We start from the raw sequence: 22,870 nt of genomic DNA, 5'->3' as shown, positions 1-22,870 counted from the left end.
AAAATGAAATTTTTTGCTTCATAATCACATAGTTAGATTAAAACATTTCAAAATTGTGAATTAATAGATGAAATTTTGAAGATAAATCATATATAATTACGAATCATAATTATATTTAGGAGGATTATTAAAGAATGTAAACTCTTTTTATTCTTCACATAATAATATAGACAATGTAGTCTATTAAAAAATAATAAAGAAAAACATTTAGATTCTTAGAAACTCTCAGTACATTTAAAATATATAAACTCTTTATTTCTAATTTGCAAAAATAGATATACAATTGTTGTGGCTTCGTCTAATCAACAATTTGTAAAGGCATTTATAAAGGTATCAAATATTTGCTGCATATAAAATTCTCGAAATTAATAAATGCACGAGTCTATCTACAATGTGTTCGCAGGGAGTTGTTGGGCGTGGAATATGTAAATACCAAATCCAAAAATATATGATACTCTAGAAGTGATTTCAAAGCATTATGTATGTCACGCATAGCTCCTCCCATTTGACTTGCACGTGGAATCACGTCGTATCGTATCTCGCATGAATAAAATTATGCTGAAGCTGCATTCCTATTAATATTTTCTTTTTTTATTCCAATAATGAATTTTTTCCTTACGAAAATATTAATAAGAAATAACATATTATTAAGAAATTGATATATTATTAACTTTAGAACTTTACACATGAAAGAGTGTAAATTCCAATGAAAATTTCAAGTATTCTTGAAAACTTCTTATTTAGATCTTTATATCTGTTTTAAAATTTAATAAACAGACTTGAACTGTTCGACTGATTTTATAATTTCGATGTTATCTGATGTTTAATATTTTGTTAGAAAATAATTCATTAAAAAATATATGTACATTTCCACCAGAGTTAAAATTATTCGCGGCTAAAAAAGATTCACGCTCTGATAGAACTAAGCCAAATATGACTCGCAAAATAATTTACAAAAATGTAGTATGTAGTCCTATGATATACATATAAATTCGCTTGTAAATTGTTTATGTTTATACTATTACAATGGCTAAAAAAATATCTTTTTAATGAATAAAGATGATAAACATTCTTTCAATTAGGAGCACGAAGTAGTCTTTCAACAAATTAATACACTCGAGATGTAACAAATACAAACTCTAATCTGAGTTGCAGGCTAACACATAAGTTTAATCTTTGCACCTATTTCGAGGTGTTTGCTTTCTTTTTCTAAGCCTCAAGCAAACAAATATAATACAGTTCTCGGATGAACACTGATCAATATGAAGACATGCCGATAATGAATTTATATCGAACTTTTACTTTGGATAGAATTTTCGCTTAGAATCAGTTGCCATATCACGTAATAATTGGCACGGTTTGAAAGAGTCGCCGTAGTGACTTTGGAATTCTTCCATCTTCTTAACGAGTCGATGGGCACCATATGCATCTACCCAACGGAATGGACCACCCGAGAATGGTGGGAAGCCCAGGCCGAACACAGCTCCCACATCGCCCTCCAACTGAAATATAAATAATTATTAAATAATGCAAAGAGCAAAAAAATATAATCAATGAGGATGAAGTACATTAACTTACGGGATTAGCTAAAATATTTTCTTCCAAACACAATACAGCTTCGTTGATGAATCGTGAGACCAGCCTCATCTGACGATCCTCGTCAGACGTACTACCTTTAGGTTCGAGTTTATATTTTCTTAGAATATCTACTGCACCAGGATTTACATCTCTGTTTTTGGAGCCAGTTTCGTATATAAATATACCTTTGCCGGATTTGCGTCCTAAAATTAAAAAAATAAAATACATTTTCCTAAAATCTACCCGAGTAGAAATTTTCGTAGGGCTCACGTATGGCTTGCTATATTTCAGATCAGGTACGGATGCGGTGCCTTAATAGGGTTCTAAAATGCTCTATATGTAGCGCCACGTATCAAATGATTCTGATCAGGGAATATAGACTCTAGTTGGGAATTTCTCATTTGGGCCTGATCAGGAAGTGATAAGGTATGCTTTAGTCTTTCTCTACTAATTAGGAACTGACCAGGCAACGTGATTAGGGCCCAGATGTTTGTACGCGATCATGGCGTTGGAGCGAGTAGGAGTTATATAGAGAGAAGCAAGTAGGAGCATGTTATGGAGCATGCGACGCGAACAAACCTGTTTTCCGAATAAGTTAAAGTTGATTAAAATCTCGAAATTATGGGGATTCTCTTAAAAATTAAAAGTATGATTTTTACATGCAATTCCATATAATTTAATTCGTGAAAGGTCTCTCATAAACATAATTCTATGATTGTCCTATAAATTCTGTTGTTAAAAAATGTTACGAAGGGGACTTGATTTACAGAAATACTTAACTCATTCACACTTACATTCCTCTCCCACATTTATCTTACAAACCTAAACTATTATTACATTCTCTTTTACCTATACATAATCTCTGTCACAGTCTATTATTTATGTCCATATCTCATTTCTTATTTCTCTTTATTTCTACATATCATTTCTTTATCCGTACTTACTTCTCTATCTTCCCTTATATTCTTTAACTGCACGTTCCTATCCTTTTTATTTTCTATTGATCTCATTACGATGCATTTCCTTAACTTATAAATAGGTGTACCAATAAGTTTTAAAGTGTTTTTTGTGTAACGTATAATTTAAACTTAGAATTCAAATATTTTCGCGCTCTTTTGATATGTTGTGGCGCTTAATGTGTACTATTAAAAAACATAATTGACTTCACAAAATTGGAATCTCAAAATTAAATGATTTTAAAATGGTGAGCGACAAGCAATTTATTCGACACTGCATTCGATATGAATTTCATCAAGGAAAAAGCGCTGCTAAAACATGTAAATCAATTTGTTCTTGGAGTCAATGTTGTATCCAAAAGTACGTGTGAGTTTTGATTTAGGCGATTTAAAGAGGATGATTTTGATGTTAGCGATAGAGAACGTAATGGTGCTCCTTAGAAGATTACAAACAATGAATTGCAAGCATTACTCGATCAAAACTCATGTCAAACACAAAACGAACTTGTACAGCAACTTGGAGTAACTCAACAAGATATTTCAATTCGTTTACGGTAGATGGGAAAGATTCTGAAGGAAGGAAAGTGGGTGCCGCATGCATTAAGTGAAAAAAACAAAAATAATCGTCTTGAGAAGTGTTTGAATCTGTACAATAAACAACATAGAAAATCTTTCTTGTGGAAAATCATGACTGGTGATGAAAAGTGGACTTTTTACGATAATCCTAAAAAGAGAAAACATTATGTGGATCCAGGACAACCCACTACATCAACGCCAAACGCAACATCCACAGCAGCAAAGTTATGCTATGCATCTGGTGGGACATGAAGGGTGTGCTATATTATGAACTGCTCCATCCGAATGAAACGGTTAACAGTGATCGCTACAGTCAACAATTGATCCGTTTAAATCAAGAAATCGTCCATTTACTGGCAAAGGAAAACCTGTGAAATTGCTTCATGACAACGCTAGACCTCATGTTGGTAAACCTGTAAAGGAAACGTTGCTAATTCTTGGTTGGAAAGTTCTGCCGCATCCGGCGTATAGCCCAGACATAGCCCCTTCTGATTATCATTTATTCCGGTCAATGCAAAACGCCTTGTCCGGTGTACACTTTCGAGCATTTGAAGAAGTGCGAAAATGGTGGATAATTTTATCGCATCGAAAGACGAAACCTTCTTCGCTTCTGGAATTCGCAAGCTGCCCGAAAGATGGCTAAAGGTCATAGATAATGATAGAGATTATTTTGATGAATTAAGTGTATTTTCGTTTCTAAATAAATAAATATTAAATTTCATTAAAAACGCTTTAAAACTTATTTATATACCTAATAGATAATAAATTACCTATAGCTGACTGTATTATACTACAATCTTATCTTATACTCACAGCCTTGTTGTCTTATAAAATACAAAATATTCCTTGTCATTACATTATCCTTATTTTTACAGTAGTCTCTATATTTTTTCCTTCCTTTCTCTTTTCTTTTCTTTTCTTTTTATTATTTCCTTTTCTCTATCCTTCCATATTTTATTAGCGTTTTTTTAAATTCACTCAAATCTTCTCTCCATAAATTCCTTACAATCTCGTCCTTATCCTTCCCTAACTCTTCAAAACTACCTCTTGTCCCCTCGTATTCTTTAACATAAGAGGTTATCCTCGCTTTCACCACAGAAAAGACATTCTCCCTCCTCTATTTCTAGCCAATATTTATTCTTCTTTTCTAAATTATCGCATCTTAATTTAAATAACGCTCTTATCTCATTTCATCTTTTCCCTTCCATATTCTCCACCCTCAAATAATTTGGTACTCTATTTTCCATATTTATTTCTTTATATCTTTTATTATACCTTGACCTATTCTTTCCTTTTCCCATTGCCTCTGTAAATCCTTTTCTCTATTCATTAAATCTTTTTCGAAACTTTCATTCCCATTACTTCCCTAGATTCAATTCTCCATTCGTTTCTATTATAATACGAGGGCAAGCCAATAAATTTTTAGAAAAACATAGTAAAACACATTTTTTTCGATTCATTTTTATTTCTCAAGTAGTCTCCTTTCAGCTCGATACACTTGATCCAACGATTCTTCAACTTTTTCGTCCAAATAATATGATTTGTCCAACCCTTAAAATAAGCCTCTGTTTCGGCGATGAGTCGTTGCTCTCTGATGAATCTCTTTCCTCCAAACCATTTCTTCAAGTTTGGAAACAGGAAATAGTCGCAGGGGGCTAAATCTGGCGAATATGCTGGATGGGGAAACAATTCGTAGTGGAATTCGTTGAATTTGACCATTGGTGCCGGGTATGTGTGAATCCGTGCATTGTCTTGATGGAAGAGACTTTCTTCTTCGCCAAATGGGAACATTTTTTCTTTAAAATGTTGTTGAAACGCTCCAATAAGGCTGCCATAGTAATCGCCATTGATCGTTTGCTTCGACGGAAGATAATCTATATGAATTATACCGCGTGCATCCCTGTGACCATCATCTTTCCGGCCGATTTCACGGTCTTCGCCTTCTTCGGAGCTCGCTCGGTGAAGTCCATTGTTTTGACTGTTCCTTCGTCGGGTGTGAAGTAATGGATCCATGTTTCGTCCACAGTAATTAATCGACGCAGAAATTCATCTGGATTACGTTGAAACATCTCCAAACATTGTTTTGAAATCGTCACACGGTCACGCTTATGGTCCACAATGAGCAAATGCGGCACTCATCTTGCCGATAGCTTTTTCATACCCAATTGTTCGTGCAAAATTGAAATCACTGTGGTATGCCTCAACAAACTCGCGCACTTTCACTCGTCGATCAATCAAAACAATATCGTGGACTTTATCGATGATTTCTGGCGTAGCAGCCTCAATTGGACGTCCCGAACGAGGTGCATCATGTGGATGTACAACCACGTTTAAATTCATTCACCCAATTGTATACAATCGCAAACGCTGGTGCAGATGTGCTATGAACATTATCCAACTCGGCTTTGATTTCTTTCGGCGTTAAATCTTTCATATGTAGATGTTTGATCACTGCACGAAACTCGTTTTTTTCCATTTTGCAAAAAAAAACAAAGGTTGTTCGCTTTAATCGTCTACAGAAATGAAACGCGATGAATTCCGCTCAAAATTTGACAGTAATTAGCTGAAAGATGCTACTTGTCAAAAAGTAATGTGACACTGTAGGGAACTACGTTCTCAATACCTCACTAGCGCAGCGAGTAGAAAGCCTAGGGATTTTGTAGGTTGCGAGTTGCCTACAAGCAGCGTCAGAGAAAAAATAAGACATTAAATAGATTATGGCGCTCGTCCTGTACGGTCATATTCCTTTGAGCTCGAGTAATAAAATTCATCATTATTAGTACAAGAAAAGTGTCGATCATTACATCTCATATCACATCACACGACAAGCGTGAGCTTGTCTTGAGAATTTCACTCATCAATCGAGTCACTTATTCCCACAACACGACACTGCCAGTGCCCTTTGACAGATTTTCTAAGAACTTATTGATTTGCCCTCGTATTTATTTCTTTTTTATTATCTATGCTACGACAAAAATCTTACCGAGGAATCCAGCTTTGACCATATCGGCGAGAATATTTGTGTCTCCTCCCTTAAAGCGTTCACCATAAGCCTTCAAGAGGTCGGCACCGATGTGAGAACCTACATCGATGCCAACTTCGTCGGACAAAGTGGCTGAGCCGACAGGGAAGCCGAATTTCTTTGTTAATTTGTCTAACTGCACTGGATCTACACCTTCCTATTGAATAGATTATATTACGTTTATATTAGTAATTTGTATTGGAACGATGAATACCAACATGACTGTGACATTATTGTAGAATAAGATCAATCGTTCTAATAATTATAATATAATCAATTCTTTAAATATTTAGATGCTTAAGAGAAATATTGTGTATTTCATAATTTCTGTAAAAGTTAATTACTCTAATAACTCTTACCTGCATTAGCCTAATTGCTTCTGTCATCATACAAGAAAGTATTCTTGAAGTATAAAATCCAGGACAATCACCGACTGTGATGACGGTCTTACCTTGTTTCAAACCAATATCTATAGCAGTCTTAATTGTCTCTTCCGATGTTCCTTTGTGTGTTATAATTTCTAACAACTGCATTTTGTCGACGGGAGAGAAATAGTGCATTCCAATCACCTGTAAAAAAATATGCCTTGTAGCTCATCATCCATATATATTTATAAATACTACTATTATAATAAATTGCTATACAAAATTAAATGGCATTTAATTAATCACATATATTCTTCTTGATTATAATTTAATTTCAAAAATTAAATATTTTATATAATAATAATAATATTTATTAAACGCCATTATAGCTTAGAATTACACATTTATTATAGATTTTACTTTGTCAGGACGGCTGCTACCAGCAGCAATTTTTGTGATAGGAATAGCGGATGTGTTGGTCGCGATGACACAATGATTCGGCACCACTGCTTCGATTTCCTTCAGGACTCTGTGCTTGATAGCGATGTCCTCGAAAACGGCTTCAATTACTACGTCTGTATCCTTGAAGGAGTTGTAATTTAACGTCGCGTCGAGATGGGACAAATATTTGTCCTTTTCGATACTATGTAAAAAATTTCCGTTAAAACAATCAGTTTTTTAATGTACAGTTTCTTTTTTATGAAAGAGATGCAAACTTAAGGATTCGTTTACGCTTCACAGCGTTATCCAGGCCCTTTTGAATCTGATTTATGCCGCGATATAATCCAGCATCGTTGGTATCCTTCATAACGACATTGAAGCCTTTGTCGATAGTGACCTGGACGATACCTGCGCCCATTAAACCAGCTCCAATTACAGCAATTTTTCTGTACAAATTAAATAGCAATAGATTAATATCGACAATTAGTTATGTTTGAGTTACTAAAAAACATACTTGACTGCACTCTTAGGCGGCCCAAAACGATTTTTCTTGCATGCTGTCTGGCCAAAGAACAAACTGGTAAGACCTTTACACTCCGAAGTAACTGCTAGCTGACCAAATCCCTTGGCCTCAGCATCAAATCCGGCAGAAGGACCCTTATCCAGACCGACCCTCACTACTTCTAGAATTTTAAGCGGAGCTGGATACAAACCATTCGTCATTTTCATCACTTGCTCCTTCGCTTTCTTAAACACCTGATCCTTGACAAAGTTGATGGATAGAATCTGTTGCGTTATCTTGTCTATAAGAGATTTCGGACCGCGTTCAATTTTCAATCTTCCGTTTGCGAGATCCTGCGCGGTTTTCACTGCGGTTTCTTCTAGATATCTCATCGTACTGAAGAATTAAATTTGATTTTTAAATGCGCAATATAATTTAAATAATTTTGGTGCACAGCATCATTGAAACTTTTTTTTTTTAGAGAAATAGATATTATGGTGGTAGTTAAATATATATTTACTTTTCTTCGGGCGACTGGATTCCCGGTCCAAGGCGATTTACAACGATATCTATTAGGCCAAGTTTCTTCGCTTTGTCTGGTTGAATATTTTTACCGGTGAGTAATGCATCCAAAGCAGTAGGAAGGGAAATTAGTTGAGGTAGGCGCTGAGTACCACCGCCGCCAGGAAGGAGTCCGATCATTACTTCCGGTAATCCTAATTTAGTTCGCTTGTCATTAACGGCTAGTCTATAATGACACGCTAATGCGACCTGTAAAATAATCAATGTAATTAATAATTTTATCTCGATTTTTTTATTTTCTAATTTTAGCTAAACACCTTTAATTTCAAAATTATTGACTAGTAAACCCAGATCAATACATTAAACGAACTATAGTTAGGTATAACAAATAATATTTATTATTAACAAATTATAATTTTCTGACGATAAGTTTCAACGGTACGTTTCGACTTAGTCCTCATCAGAAATATATAATGTTGTAAAAATTATGTTATTTCTGCGACTGAAAACCTGGATTTACTAATTATTAATTTTGTTGTTATACGAGCGAAAAGAATTGATATTATTTATGTTGTAATTTCTTTTTAAAAATAAGTTACCTCTAATCCTCCACCAAGGCACGGACCGTGAATAGCAGCGACAATTGGCTTTTTACTATTCACTATTAGATCCAGAATTCTGTGACCCTCTTTCGCTATCTGGTAACCAGCTTCTGCATCCGGAATAGTTTGTAACCAAGTAATGTCTGCACCAACTATGAAATTATCTGGTTTTCCACTAATTAACACCGCTGAATTTACAAGAGTATTCGATTGAATTTCATTCAGTAATTCTGCTATCTCCACCATTAGTTCCTTATTTAAGGTATTTACCTATATTAACAATAAATAAAATAGAGATCTGTGTTAGCATCATATTTAATGCATCAAAATTGTATACTACTGCAAATTATTGTATATTACTTTGGCATTTGGTGAATCTATGGTGATAACTGCTACATCGCCAACGGTTTTGTATTTAAAATATTTCTTATTTGCTTCAGTTGCTAGTGTTCTCGTTGATTGTTGCAAACCTATGTAAAAATATGAGAAATAAGTAATTAAATATAATATAAAGAAATTAAATAAGATGTAAGATAATTTCATTATAATAAAAGAGAGAATTTCATCTAATAAACTTTTTTTAACTTTAAAATAATAACTTAAAATAGTAATAATTTTTGTGATGTTTATCATAAACTATATTCCTCTAATTTTTTTATTTTGAGATATATAATTTATATTATTTATGTTGTGATAAAGTCTCATACATAATTGTATTACCTGCAGTCATTATTTGAATATCTATAAAAACAAATATCTACATAAAACTACATAAACGCATAGGCATGTATATCTCATTATATTTATTATGTTTTAATTAATCAAAACGTTGAATATAGATTTACCAATGTTGGACAATTCATTTCATTCATGATAACTTAAAAAAATTTTAATCTGGAAATTTATTTATACATGTAATCTGATCAACTGCTGGTTCCAATAACAGTTTGATATATTAGGTGTTGGAATTAATTCGTAGCGTTTTTTAATGAAAGAATGTTATTTATTTCACATGAGCATTAAAAAATACATTAATGAAAGTACTTCCCATCACTTGTAAAACGCTACGAATTAATTCCAACACCTAATATATTTTTTGCACATGTTTATTATAAATATTTTCTTTTAATTATATTTTTTATATTTTTGGCTATTTAGTCTTTAAATCAATATTACTTTTATTTCAAAGGGTAAGGAAAACAAATCATTTAATTTCCATTATCTACACTTTTATCTGTGTTTGTATGTGAAGTGTAGAAAATAATCTTGGAATTTTTCGAAGACAAAATTTTTCGATTCGAATATTAAAATACTGGTATGTAAACGTTAATCGTTTGAATCTAACTTCTACTCCGACATTAGGTCAATGTTTATAAAATTACACGATCTTGATACATAAAACTTAGTAATCTGCAATTATACGGGTATATTTACAAAAACAAATGTAGAAAATCTAATTTTTTTTTAATATTAAAAAGCGAGCGCAATTAATTTCGACATAATATTTCAGCAAAATAATAGCGATATAGCGAATCATCTTAATGATATGGCGAATCATATTTGCTACAGAAAGAGATCGTCGAATAATTAAGAAAAATTTTTTAATTGTATAATATTAGAAACATAAATACTTATAAAAATGCGTAATTATTCATAAATTATAATGTAGAAATATTCCATGAAGTTTTATACATTCAACATAATTAATTTAAAATTGTAAAGTCAAATGGCTTTCAGAATGCATATTAATCGATTTTTCAGAAATATTCGTCGAACGTTTGAAAATAATCGAATAACATGTTCTTATTTGTTTTTTTTAATATGTTATCAACGTCACATTAATTATATTTTCAAAAGGAAATGAGTTATCAAATATTTACATCTCAAATTGGATTTGTCTCTTTTTTGATAAATATTATTTAGAAATTTTGACAAAACCATAGCATTATGACGAATCCTCTTAGTACAATTATTGAAAAATTGTCATTAATTCATAATGTCATTATTGTGCTATATTTTCATAATTCACTTATCAAAATAAATAGCACAAAATATTCTATGAATGTTCTCATAAAATACAAATATCCTTAAGTTTGGAGTATTTGAATTGAATGTGAATTCTGTAAATGTATATAGAACATTAAAAATTTATGTAGTCTTACAAAAAAAACATTAACAATTAAAACAATTATATAAGATTCTAACGAATATAAATTCAAATAGTAAATAAACAAGTGTTCAAATCTCTGGGAGTCTTTTGTTAAACAATGTTAATAGAGATAATCATATGTTGCAACCATAATTTAATACTGTTATGTCCTCAATATTACATACAGATTAAATATTAAATTATCGATAAGATTTTTTTCTAAACAAAAAATGTCAATTTATCATCTTTATAACTTGAATGAAAACATTCTTATTATACATAGTAAGTTCCTCTTTATACAGTTGATTGTCAACTTGGTGCAAAATTAATCATTTAGTGATTGAGTCTCTCAGAACATTATTTGAATATTGATTCAAATTGTAATTCAAACAGTAAACGAAACAGTGTGATATGAAGATAAGCGATACATAATATAAATTATGTAAAAGAAAACAAAAGCTAGTTATTTCTACAATGAATATAATTTATGTTGGAATCCTTTTTCAATTATTCACTTAAACAATTGAGTTCTAGGACATCATTTCGGACAATTCATTCGAATTTAATCAAGTTCAAACTTTCGTACTTTGGACTTTTCGGTCCAAAGTACAAAAGTGCAGCATGAAATCACATAATATATGTTTGTATATCTGTCTTCATGTTTTAAGATAAACATAGTAAAACATTCCTCAAAATAACATAACTTTCGGTTGCCGGTGCCAGTCGTCAACCCAAAGTTAGCGCTATTCGACCTTATCGCCAGTTAGTTCTCTCTCTCTCCGATCACGAGAACAAAGGTCGAATTCACACCTATCGGTATCTTGCCAGACCGGTCTGACACATCCATCTATATTCAGTATCAGGAAGAAAATTGAATCAGTTACTCTGATTCTCTTTCGTAACTTCACGATGCTCCCTAACGAATAATTCGCGTCTTGGAGCCGATATAAATCATTCGCCATTGCCATTCGCAATCTCGAACGTCCGTTTACTTCGGATTGTTGCCCGATTGTTGTTCAACCTTCCTACTTTTGTAGGTACTCAATCTCTTTCTCTCTCGCGTTTTACGTGACTCCTAAATGACATTTTGGCGTGGACGTCGATTCAGAAGAACGCAATTATCTCGTGGCTCGAGTAAAACTTGCCCGAGATTGCGTTGATCGAAACTCCTTTCGACTCCTTTCCACCGCAGAGTGGACACGTAATCACCTGTGCATTTGAAAGCGGAACTCGCGTTGGCGCGGGAGCAGCGCGCCAGGACGCCGAACAGCCTGCAGGTTGCCATAATTTCGATCGATCAGGTCGGACGGGCACTCACTCTCATCGAGAGAAACGAAAATCCCAGAAAATCCACGAGTCACGCACGGCACCGCGTGCGACGACACTCTATCGTGTTTAGTCGTGTTGTGCTTTATCGCCTTATCTGCGAACGCTGTCGTCGCTGTCGCTTGTGGTAATGTACGTACACTACAGTGTGACTTTGAGAGTGGGGAGAGCAAGAGGAGGGGGAACGTTCGAGATAGAATCGATTGATAAGCGAGGAATCGCGACCCTTGTAATTTTAATCCTGTTGTCATGCCTATTTGAAAATTATCCGGGTTATCTTCATTCAATTTTCTCAATGTTTTAGCCGTAATTTGAATGTTTCTTTGTATTTCTCCTAAAAGTTCTCTATAACATTTTATACCCCCAAAAGATCTCTCAATCTCTGGCGACAGTGATTCTGCGTTTCGATTAAGTGCAATTGATTATGCTGTATAATGTTTTCTTCGACTCTGCGAACAGAATAATAAATTCAAGTTGTTCTCTTTTAAATAAAGTAAAAAATTCTTTTTATATATTTTAGAAATAATGATGAGAGATTTTTACAACGCGAAAAAAAGAATATTAAATTTTACATAAACATTTGTTTGAATTCTTCTAAGTAAATTTATTAATTAATTTTAATGAAAAGAAAGAAACCTTTTTAAACTGATTCTTTCATCGATAATATAATCGATCGAATATCTTGATATTCTTGAACGCACGTTTATATCCTCATGCAAATGCATGAATTATTCGGCTCACGCGGACTTTGTTCCTGAGTTATTAATTGACCAACGTCATTTATATAGCTTGTATTAATATAAATATCGAATTAATATAGTTTTCGTTTTATAATATTTGCAAATAAATGCTATAACAGTGTAATTGGCATAATGATAATTATAAATTGTATAATTGCACTATATAGAATGTATTTAACTGATTTATTTAACTTGAATTGATTTAATTGTTACTCCTTGATCTAATTTGAATATTTGTTGTATATATCATATGTGTTCCCTATTATGTAAGAGCTATGAATATCATTAAGGTCAGCCTTCTGCGAAGATATTTAGGTAACTGACGCTAAGAATTAGCTGCAATGTGAAATCGAAATGCATAATATGTATATTTAACACTTTATTGTTATTAAATTATATTTAATTGTTTTGAAAAGTTTAAAATATAATATAATATAATATAATATATATATACATATACAATATAATATGATATATAATAATATTATATTATAATATTATATAGAAAATTAAATAAAATATTATTAGAAAAATCACTAAAATAATAATTAAAAATTAATTATTAATTATTATGTTATAGATAAAAAAAATTGTATGGAAATGAGAAAAATATGCAATTTGCGATGTGCAATTGATACTATTTTTAAATAAAATTGTTTTCTATTATCAAATATATTTATCTCATTATTCTGTGCGCTGTATAATGAGAGTTTATTTATAACTATACTTTTTTATCTGATTAGATTTTCTTGATAGATTATATTTATGTTTTCAAGTATTTAAATTTTTATCTAATTCTCATATCTAAAAAATTCTTAAATCGTAATTCTTATAGAATTTTAATTAGTTCCATCTTTTAATTGATTATATTTTCTAATATTCGTTCAATTTAAAAAAAAATTAAATTTTTACAATGTCGTTAAATTGTATTTTTTAAATGTACTTACCAACATAAAACTTGTCGACTGTCAGTAATCATTTTTGCCGAAATAAATTTCGAAAAGTATCTATAACTGATACTGACGATATCGATCACTCACGATTATCGACTGTATTGCTGCGATCTCCATTCAGTAGCGAGTTTCGTTATCGAATCGCCCATCTATATACCTGTATATACAGTTATAAGCGTAAACAGCGATTCTGTGAATCACATGATAGCTCATCGCAAGCTATCGCAAGCTCATTGCGATTACCCAACATCAAAGGTTTGTTTTCTGTTCCTGCACGAGAATTGCACTAGAATTGAACTGAATTGAACTAGTGCAATCCAGAACTGACGAGTGTAAGCATGCAGGCAAGGAAAACCGTTTTAGTGCAAGATAAAAATGGCGTCCCATATTGTTTACATGGAAGTGTTAGATTCGTGTGATGAAAATGAATGCATTCTATTAAAAAAAATTCTTAATATAAAAAATTCTTAAAGATAATGATGACACAAAATGTTTTTATATGTAGGCTTGCTATTATTTATATATATTTATTATCTTATTACTTATAAATTCTCGGATTATTATTTAGAAAACGCCTTCACCTTCAATTTTAATAAAATTATGCTCATTTGTCGCATTTTTGCATGAAACGAAAGAATCTAGCAGTAAAATGTCATGCCTAAGCCCGCAAACCGAGATATTAAGCGTTAAAATTGACGACATTGTGGTTAGGAAACCTGTCACACCGACTTAATGCAGTGCTACGTACACGTATTTTAGTCTGTATTTATTTAGAATCATTATTTCATCTCCGATTTTAATGAAATTAGGCTTATTCGTTGCATTTTTATTCAAAACGAAAACCTGTTCTGTTCTTGCTATGTGCGAAAAGTTGTAAACCTCTAAACGATGAAAGGAAGACGATTTGAATCTTAATAAACAAACGTTAATATATCTAGCTGTAGAAGCAAATTAATAAAAAACCTATGTACATGTAGCCATAAAGCATGAAAATGTGATCGCAGCACATGCTTTCATCGCGATATTTCGCAGCTGACAGATTTCCTAACTTCAATAGTCATCAATTTCAACGCTTATTATCTCGGTTCGCGGAACTAGGCGTAACATTTTACTGCCAGATTCTTTCGTTTCATGCAAAAACGCGCCGAATGAGCATAATTTCACTGAAATTGAAGGTGAAGAGTATCTTCTAAATAATTACCAATTCTCGTACTATTTATACAAGGTCTGTTTTCTGTGGTCTGTTTTCTGTGGCTGAGCTAGTGTTTCATTTTTAGAACTTCAAGTGAGATAGATACATGTTGATATCTGTCGAAAGCGAGAAAGAGAGTGGTCTGTTTTCTGTTCCTGCACTAGACTGTTTTAGAACTCTCTTTCTCGCTTTAAACAAATATCAAACGTATATCTATCTCATTTTAAGTTTCAAAAGTGTACACTAGTTTAGTCGCAGAAAACCATGTAGTACAGCCAATACAGTGAACTCATGCATTGAGTTCTGTTGCACTGGAACAAAAAACAAGTCGCTGACTTTGGGAACAGAAAATGTTTTAGTGTACACTTTTTAAACTAGGAACAAGTAAAACTAGAAAACAAATCTCAAGTTACATATACGAGTGTAAGCCATTGCAAGCGAGAGTTACCCGCTCATTGCTGGGTTATCGCGTCACGCGTGTTGTCGATTATGGCAGGCAGTTATCGCGTAAAAGTGCGTAATCCGCGTTCGGTTATTAATAAATGACGGTGAACTCTGGTAGAAGTTGTGACAGCAACTTTTGCTCCTCATTTAAGCGTGAATGTCTACTTGAATCGGCGTAATAATTCTGCTCCTGTTTATTTATACTTGCACAATCAAGATGAATTAATTTATTTATAAAAAGTCTTGTGTATCTTTGACAGAGAAAATAAACATGAGCAAGGATCATCTTACATCGAAGGCTGTATCACTTTTGTGGTAAAGCTTGTCCTTACCTTTTTGTCATAGTCAATTACGAGGTAAGCAGAGAATTTAAGATAGATTGTATTTATAAATGAAAAGTACTGATGGTTTTGTTGCCGGCAGGCATGTCTGAGAATACTCACAACAAGGAACAATGGCAGCTTCTTCACAGTCTTCGATCTACTGTAGAGGGTCTGCTGATCGATGGGATGTCCAATGTGTGGAATGTTTATGGTGGTCTGAATCGGCTGCACAGTGTAATGGAACAGATATTCAAGCATGGCTGTCGCATATTTGATCCTAATGTTAGTTGAGTTTCTCGCTCCCAAAGTTTTTTTTATTGAAGATATCTCTGAATTTCTAATTATTATGATGTATAATAATATGTTACACTTATACTGTGGACTACAAAAAACTTTTTTCAAAATTTACTGGAACCAAAGTAGGTGTTTCTTATAGATTTTGGGTTATTGAATCCGAATTCGTAAATCATTTTGCTTTATTACATCTGATTTTTTTAAATAATCGAGAAAAACAATGGAAAATTGTAGAGAGCCAAATTGTTATACATGCTAAAAAATTTAGGATGCTTATATAATGAATTATAAAATTTGTCTGCATTCTTATATATTGACTTTCTTTATATATTGACTTTTTATATATTAACATATAGACACGTAGCTATCTGGACATTATCACAACTAATGAGTCTCTTGATAAAGGAGAGAGCTCTATTATTCGAACCATTTGGTTATCGGGATGCCTTATCCCTTGACATGTTCACATAAACAGAATTCTACTATATGTGAAAATATTTTTCATATGAATATACAAATCTTACATTGTGAACAAATTTTATAAGGGTGAACCGGATTGTTGGATATTCATTCAAGGATTGAATTGGCTTCAACCATCTTTAGCAACCTCACCAATATTGTCAGAAAATGAGGATTATTTATGCAATTTACCAGCTAGGATAACATCCAAGAAGGATATGTTGTGGCTGTACAAAAGGTACTTTTCTCTTTATTAAATATATAATAAATTATATATATATAATATATATATATATATATATATATATATATATATATAATGCCATATTTTTGAATGAGTCCGTATTTTAAAAAAATCTGAATACTAATTTACAGTTTAGAGGGTCATTCCTTATCACATAAATTATCGTGGCTGCTATCAGATAAGGAACATTTGCTTTCTTGTTTGGAACCATGGGCATTCCTTTGCCAAGAGAATTTGGCAGAGGCAACGCTTTTGTATCTAAGAGCAGTTGAGAGAAATCAACCTGTATTGCTCGCAGAAATCGATCCTTGCTTAGTAAGTACCATTTTAAAGTTATTTTCTTATTTTGTGCAATGCACATTTCGTAAATGCAGTATAGTTATTTTATACTAATTTTCATTTGATTAATCTCTTTGCATTAAAATGCAAATTTAAAAAAATTTAAATTTTAAACAATATTAAGTAAAAATGAACTGACGAGATTAAATGAATGAAAAATGTCATATTTGATCAAGGCGCTTTCCGTGCTAATAATATTTGAATTTATAAATTTGAATTTATAAAATTTCCAGTTCAAGCTAATTGTGTACCGATAATTAGCATTTTTACACACACATGAGATTTTAAAAAACTGAAATAAAAATTCTTAGGATTTTGGAATTCAAACATTTACAATTTAAACATTTACATTCAAATATTTATTTAAATATATGACGATACATTATGGGTTTTATTAGATAATTTTTTTCATTTTTATATTTTAATTTGCAGTTTTTACCAACATGGATATCTCCTAAAACGAGCCCCAGGCGACATCGTCGCTCATCCTCATATCCGGTAAATTTTTCTGGCGTCAATCACATTTTCGCGCGAGATAAGAGCATGAGTGTTCTCAGCAGATGTCAATTGGACAAACTAAATATTTCACAGTCTGTTTTATGCGACACGGACAGCGCTGAAAATCAAATATCAAAATCCATACAAGCTATTACTGACAATGATGCACAAAGAGATTCCAAGGTCGATGATGCACCTCTGAAAACGTGGAACAGTTTGCCCGCTTTGGCCAAGAGCCACAGTGGCGCAATTATAGAAAGTTCAGCCCCAAACTCGCCGACAATTCAAGAAAGTAGCAATAGCAACAATAGCAATAATCGAACTCGTACCATTGAATTGGCAGAGATCATCAATGTCAATTATTCGGATTCGAAACAGCCTGTTGATTCCAATATAGACAAACTAGCGAAACCGAAAACCCCTATCAGGAAAATGAGGAATCGAACGAAAGCTAAACATAGTCAAAGTAAAAAGGCTTCCGAAAAGTCGGAGGTTTCTTCAAGTGTACACGAAAAGGTCAGGGACATGGTTGAGGAGTCGCGGCCAATCACAATCACAGAATCGGTGGATACGAAGATGCTGCACCAATGGACGACACGCAAGAAGACGTCCTTCTTGGTAGGTTCAGCACCCGAGTTTACGGGTTCCTGGAGCTTGGAAATAGAAGGTCAGAAAGACATTCGTACGCCGCGGAAAAGTTTTATGGAGGACGGCGGTAGTAGTGTGCAGCCAATGGCGACCGGTTATTTCCCACGTCCAGCTGAAGGTCAGAGTTTGACTAGCTTCCTGTCTTCGGCACGATTTTCACGCGCTCATGACGCCGAATTGGACCGCGAAAACGCGCATTTTAGCGTTTGCGAGGCGATGATTGCCGCCATCGAGCAAGTCAAGTGCAACCGATTGCAGCGGCGTTTGCTGGATGACGTAGCCGACGATGAGAGCGACGAGGAGATCAACCGGCTGAAACAACGAATTCGATTGCGACGTCGGCAGCGCCAGGAAGAGAAGTGCCGAGGTAGACGTTGGAGTCGCGGTGATTTGCTGAGCGATGGCAGGACCGACACGACCACGACCACTGATCAGAGCGTCAGTCCGTTGTCCACGTCTTCGAGTAACTCCTCGGATAGCGTGCCCACGGAGGACTCCGAATTGGACGACGAGCAGAGGTTGAAGAACGGCGGTACGTCTGCGTCAACCGCGTCATTGTTCTCGGACGCAGAATCACGTGCGGCAAGATTTACGGATTCCAATGTGAACGAGAGTAGCGTGTCCGCTGAGGGGGTAGCTCTATCTCTTATTAGTCGCTTCAGTGAGAAGCAGCTGCCAAGGGCGAGTGAGCTGCAATGGTTGGTTTCGGAGAAGGATGCACCACAACGCTTATTGCCAATGCCGAAGAGCTGGCCGGTTAGTCCTGACGAGATTGAGATTGAAGATGCGCGGACTATCCCGCTGAGGGGGACAATCGAATGGGCTCCGCCGCGCCCGCAGATTATTTTCACGCCTCATCCACCACCGGTGTAAGTGCAAAGAGAAAAAAATAGCATAGTAATTATATATTTTTTTTTTTAGTGTCATGCTTTAATACCTTTTTATTCTTATTCTTAGACATCCCATCACTAACAATGAGAATATTGTTGCATCATTATAAATATCAATATTTTTGCAAATAATATCTTTAAAGCGTTTTATAAACAATAATGTCGACATTGGATTTCATTGCGTAGATATTTACTCGTCTTTCTTTTACTATGTAAATATTTATTCTTCCTCCTCCATAGGAACTTCACCTGACAATTTTTCTTAGTCAGTGCTTTGATTATTTTTCTTTTAGAAGACGGATGCTAATAGCCAAGCAGAATTATAGATGTGCGGGTTGCGGTATGAAGGTTGCTGTGAAATATGCCAATCGATTTCGGTACTGCGAGTATCTGGGTCGATACTTTTGTACGGGGTGTCATACAAATCAAGTGGCATTTATACCAGGAAAAATTCTATCGAAATGGGATTTCAACCGGTAGGATTTCTTTAAAAATGGTTCGGCAAAGATAAATAAAATATTTTGATCTTTCTTTAATGTCTCTTGATGCTTGGCAGATATCCCGTATCGAATTTCTCATATCGATTACTGGATCAAATGATGTCGGATCCGTTGTTCCAAGTGAACGACTTAAATCCATTACTATATAGACGAATAAAGCAATTAGACAAAACGAGACTTTTGCGCACAAAGTTATTTTTTTTGAAGGATTTCTTATTCGCGTGCCGATTCGCGACCAGGTAAATCTCAATCTTTTTTGCAAAATATGAAATAAACATGACAGTTTGATGATCCGTTTTTATGATGTTATAGCCTTCAAGATGTGCTGAAGAAGGAATCAAATTACATCATAAACGATCCACATGTGTACTCGATTCAAGATTTAATAAACGTCAAGCTCGGTGTGCTGTTCGTCAGACTGCAGGAGCTCGTTCAAATTTGTTGCGCTCATATTGTAGATTGCGAGGTATCGCGATTAATTGATTGAATAATCTTCAACTTAACTCAGGATTTAATTCTTCAAATAACTACATAAATATTGCAAAAAAGCTTATCGGATTCTTTTAAATTTTACTTAATATTTTTAACAGCAGAATACGTGCGTTACATTCAATAAGTTGAATAAGATTTTGAATTTTTTTTAAAGATTTTGAAGTTCTTTTTATTCTACATCGATCGTTCATCTTTAGATATCGAATATTTTAATTGCTGTATTTTCTTTCAGTTGTGCCAAGCTAGAGGATTCGTCTGTGAACTATGTTGTTCTAAGGACGTGATATTTCCGTGGGATCTATCAAAAGTAATACGATGTGAAAAATGTGGCGCTTGCTTTCACATCGATTGCAAACACGGTTCTGACAAGGTCGAGTGTCCTCGATGCGTGAGACTGCATGCCAGACGAATTTCAAGGGATGAGAAGCCCTGACGAATGACGAGGGCGTACTTTGTCGCGCTATTCGGAATAGAATATGTATATTAAGCACGATAAGCCATTCGAGTTGATTCGAGTCCAGAAGATATCTTATAAGACTTATTTCGGATAATAAAACATCCTAAGAGACATTTAAGTTTTATAAGTATTTTTTGGACTTTTGATTATTTGGGATATTAGTAATTTATAAAATATATTAACATCAACATACTCAAGACATTAATTAAAATTTCTTGAATACCTCAAGTGCAGTATTTGGACGATTTTTTAGATATTAATATAAAAGTCAATTCATTCGATATAATTATAACTGACATATTCGACGTAGGCCGCAAAACTAGTTAAAGATGGATGTTAAATTATAAATTAAATTAGGTAAAAACGTATAATAGGAGTAGAGTTCCATAGTAAAAGTTCAGATTTTCTTTTGTTCTCTATTCTCTACTTATGCAACTAAAAATACTACTTGTGCCTCAGTCTCGAGAAAAGAATATTGAATGTGTGAACGAGACGTACATTAGCGAAGACTGAAGCGTTGTGATATATACGTGTTGGATTTTGATTTTCTTTGGAATAAGCTGCATAATGCAGACATCTACAGACATTTTTAGACATCCCTGAATATATTATTCAGAGACATCAATTTATGAAAAATCTTAAAAGATATCGGGTGATTTATTGAAAAATATAAACATAATTTATCAAGCAAATTAAAAAGATACACTATACTTTACAAACTGTTACAGAGAAAGTAAACTTTTTAAAAAGTAATATACTAAAATTATATAAAAGAGAGAGAGAGAGAGAGAGAGAGAGAGAGAGAGAGAGAGAGAGAGAAATATATATAATAATTTTGTTCAAATAGTTTATTGGATTGTCTGAGAAATTCGTATGAGTTTTTAATTCAAATGAAACAATTTTATAATATTGAATGAAAATTTTATTCAAGAAAATATTTTGTTTTGCACTACTTTAACCTATATTAGGCAACTGTAGGATTCGGTCTTGGAAGAGTTTGATTTGAAAGCAAAGAAGTCATTGACACAATTTTTTACTGTTTGCAAACGCATGCAATTTTCTTCAGATAATCAAGAATTGTTTTGGTAAAACATAACACTCGTTTTATTCATCAGTTATGGTTGCTTGTGTTTCGATTTAAATTGTTCAATTGGCTAATATATATCGGTAATTTGGAAGCAGTCTTTACTTTTGCCCTTTGCGTCTTTAAAGTAAAAATTACTCACTTCAAATCTTGTAAATTATTTCTGAACATAAAGGAATATATAGCATAATTTCCATAGATTTTGTAAGTTTTTTCCGTTGTTTGCAATAGTAGAAAAATGCACATATCGAAAATGTACCTTTCATCCTCCGTCTTCACAACTTATTACCAGCTTAGTAACACGTACAACTGATTCTCAATCAAACTTCAAAAATAACCATCTTCGAAGAATGAAGAATGTCTAGTTGGTGCTAATATATAAAAGATATAATCTCAGTAAGATTATTTATTAAATTATATGTTAAAATGTTACTTTTTATGATATATATTAGGTCATTTAAAAAGTATCCGCGGTTTTTTGTTCAATTTTTGAATGAAAAAACCGCGGATACTTTTTAAATGACCCAATAAATGTCATCTACTTTCAATCACTTTAACAACTTATGCAACGCTTTATAAAGACATTTGTTGAAACTCATACGAATTTTCCAAAACTTAATTTATACATTCGTGTAGTTGTTCTTTTTAGATTCTGATAGATTTAGAGAGATTTCAATATTTATTCGAGAGCATAGCGAGTATAAACAAAAAGTATTATTTTCTTGCAATTACTTTGTAAATGGCAATAAGCTTCTTAAGTCAATAGTAATTTTAAAGTTGCAGATATTATCGATTAATACAAATAATATATATAAAGTTTTTATGTAAAAACTAAATAGTAGTAATAATAAGTACCTGATTTTTACTGAATTTAAAGTATATTTGTTTATTTATGAAAAGCTTTAAAAAGCGCGCAATGTATAACAGTAAATAATTTTCAGAAAGAAATTTTGACATTTCTATTACATTCTCTATCGCGATATAGTTCTATTATAATTCTTGATATAACTATTATTAACAAAACATTTATAAAGAAATGTAAAACATGTAAATAAAGTCATGAAATTCAAATTATGATTTATAGAAAAAAATTACAATTTACTTTTAGAATAGAGATTGATTGCAAATATCGATCTCTAAAGTGTACAGGGTAGTTTCGATAATCGTCTTATTTGACTAAGAACGAATTGATAATAAAAGATAAAATTCCATTTTCTTGGTAATATTTGTTCTGGTAAAATAATGCATAACGAACTAACAAGTATATTCTTATG

At 33.0% G+C, this 22,870-nt stretch overlaps 2 protein-coding genes across 6 annotated transcripts; one reads left to right on the top strand and one right to left on the bottom strand.

Annotated features, from left to right (window-relative positions):
- Window positions 1–233: 233 nt before the first annotated feature.
- Mtpalpha (monolysocardiolipin acyltransferase Mtpalpha) lies at window positions 234–12,400 on the bottom strand. 2 transcript variants are annotated; one of them, XM_011066097.2, is made up of 11 exons: window positions 11,923–12,385; window positions 8,925–9,034; window positions 8,562–8,834; window positions 7,961–8,211; window positions 7,453–7,836; window positions 7,214–7,384; window positions 6,918–7,140; window positions 6,492–6,701; window positions 6,094–6,289; window positions 1,579–1,781; window positions 234–1,502 (listed from the first exon to the last, which is right to left on the bottom strand). In XM_011066097.2, the coding sequence occupies exons 1-11, from the start codon at window positions 11,996–11,998 to the stop codon at window positions 1,299–1,301; spliced, it is 2,301 nt and encodes a 766-aa protein (XP_011064399.2). In that variant the 5' UTR covers window positions 11,999–12,385; the 3' UTR covers window positions 234–1,298. The 2 variants fall into 2 exon arrangements, with proteins under 2 accessions (XP_011064399.2, XP_087271481.1); XM_087415355.1 differs by lacking the exons at window positions 234–1,502; window positions 1,579–1,781 and adding an exon at window positions 3,971–4,172 and having other exon boundaries at window positions 11,923–12,400.
- A 1,454-nt stretch (window positions 12,401–13,854) lies between these two features.
- Rubicon (run domain Beclin-1-interacting and cysteine-rich domain-containing protein rubicon) lies at window positions 13,855–22,667 on the top strand. 4 transcript variants are annotated; one of them, XM_087415351.1, is made up of 11 exons: window positions 13,855–14,233; window positions 15,153–15,543; window positions 15,629–15,724; window positions 15,792–15,973; window positions 16,531–16,682; window positions 16,820–17,003; window positions 17,460–19,042; window positions 19,357–19,539; window positions 19,620–19,802; window positions 19,876–20,029; window positions 20,288–22,667. In XM_087415351.1, exons 4-11 carry the CDS (start codon window positions 15,794–15,796, stop codon window positions 20,486–20,488), a joined length of 2,820 nt encoding a protein of 939 aa, XP_087271477.1. In that variant the 5' UTR covers window positions 13,855–14,233; window positions 15,153–15,543; window positions 15,629–15,724; window positions 15,792–15,793; the 3' UTR covers window positions 20,489–22,667. The 4 variants fall into 4 exon arrangements, with proteins under 4 accessions (XP_087271477.1, XP_087271479.1, XP_087271478.1 ...); XM_087415353.1 differs by lacking the exon at window positions 15,153–15,543 and having other exon boundaries at window positions 13,855–14,064; XM_087415352.1 differs by lacking the exon at window positions 15,153–15,543.
- Window positions 22,668–22,870: the final 203 nt, after the last annotated feature.

Source organism: Acromyrmex echinatior, chromosome 17 (genome assembly GCF_024713525.1).
Source record: "Acromyrmex echinatior isolate Ae372 chromosome 17, ASM2471352v2, whole genome shotgun sequence".
In the NCBI taxonomy this organism is placed as follows: domain Eukaryota; kingdom Metazoa; phylum Arthropoda; class Insecta; order Hymenoptera; family Formicidae; genus Acromyrmex; species Acromyrmex echinatior.
The sequence above is the reverse complement of the archived record's forward strand: the minus strand, read 5'-3'. Positions and strand labels throughout refer to the sequence as shown.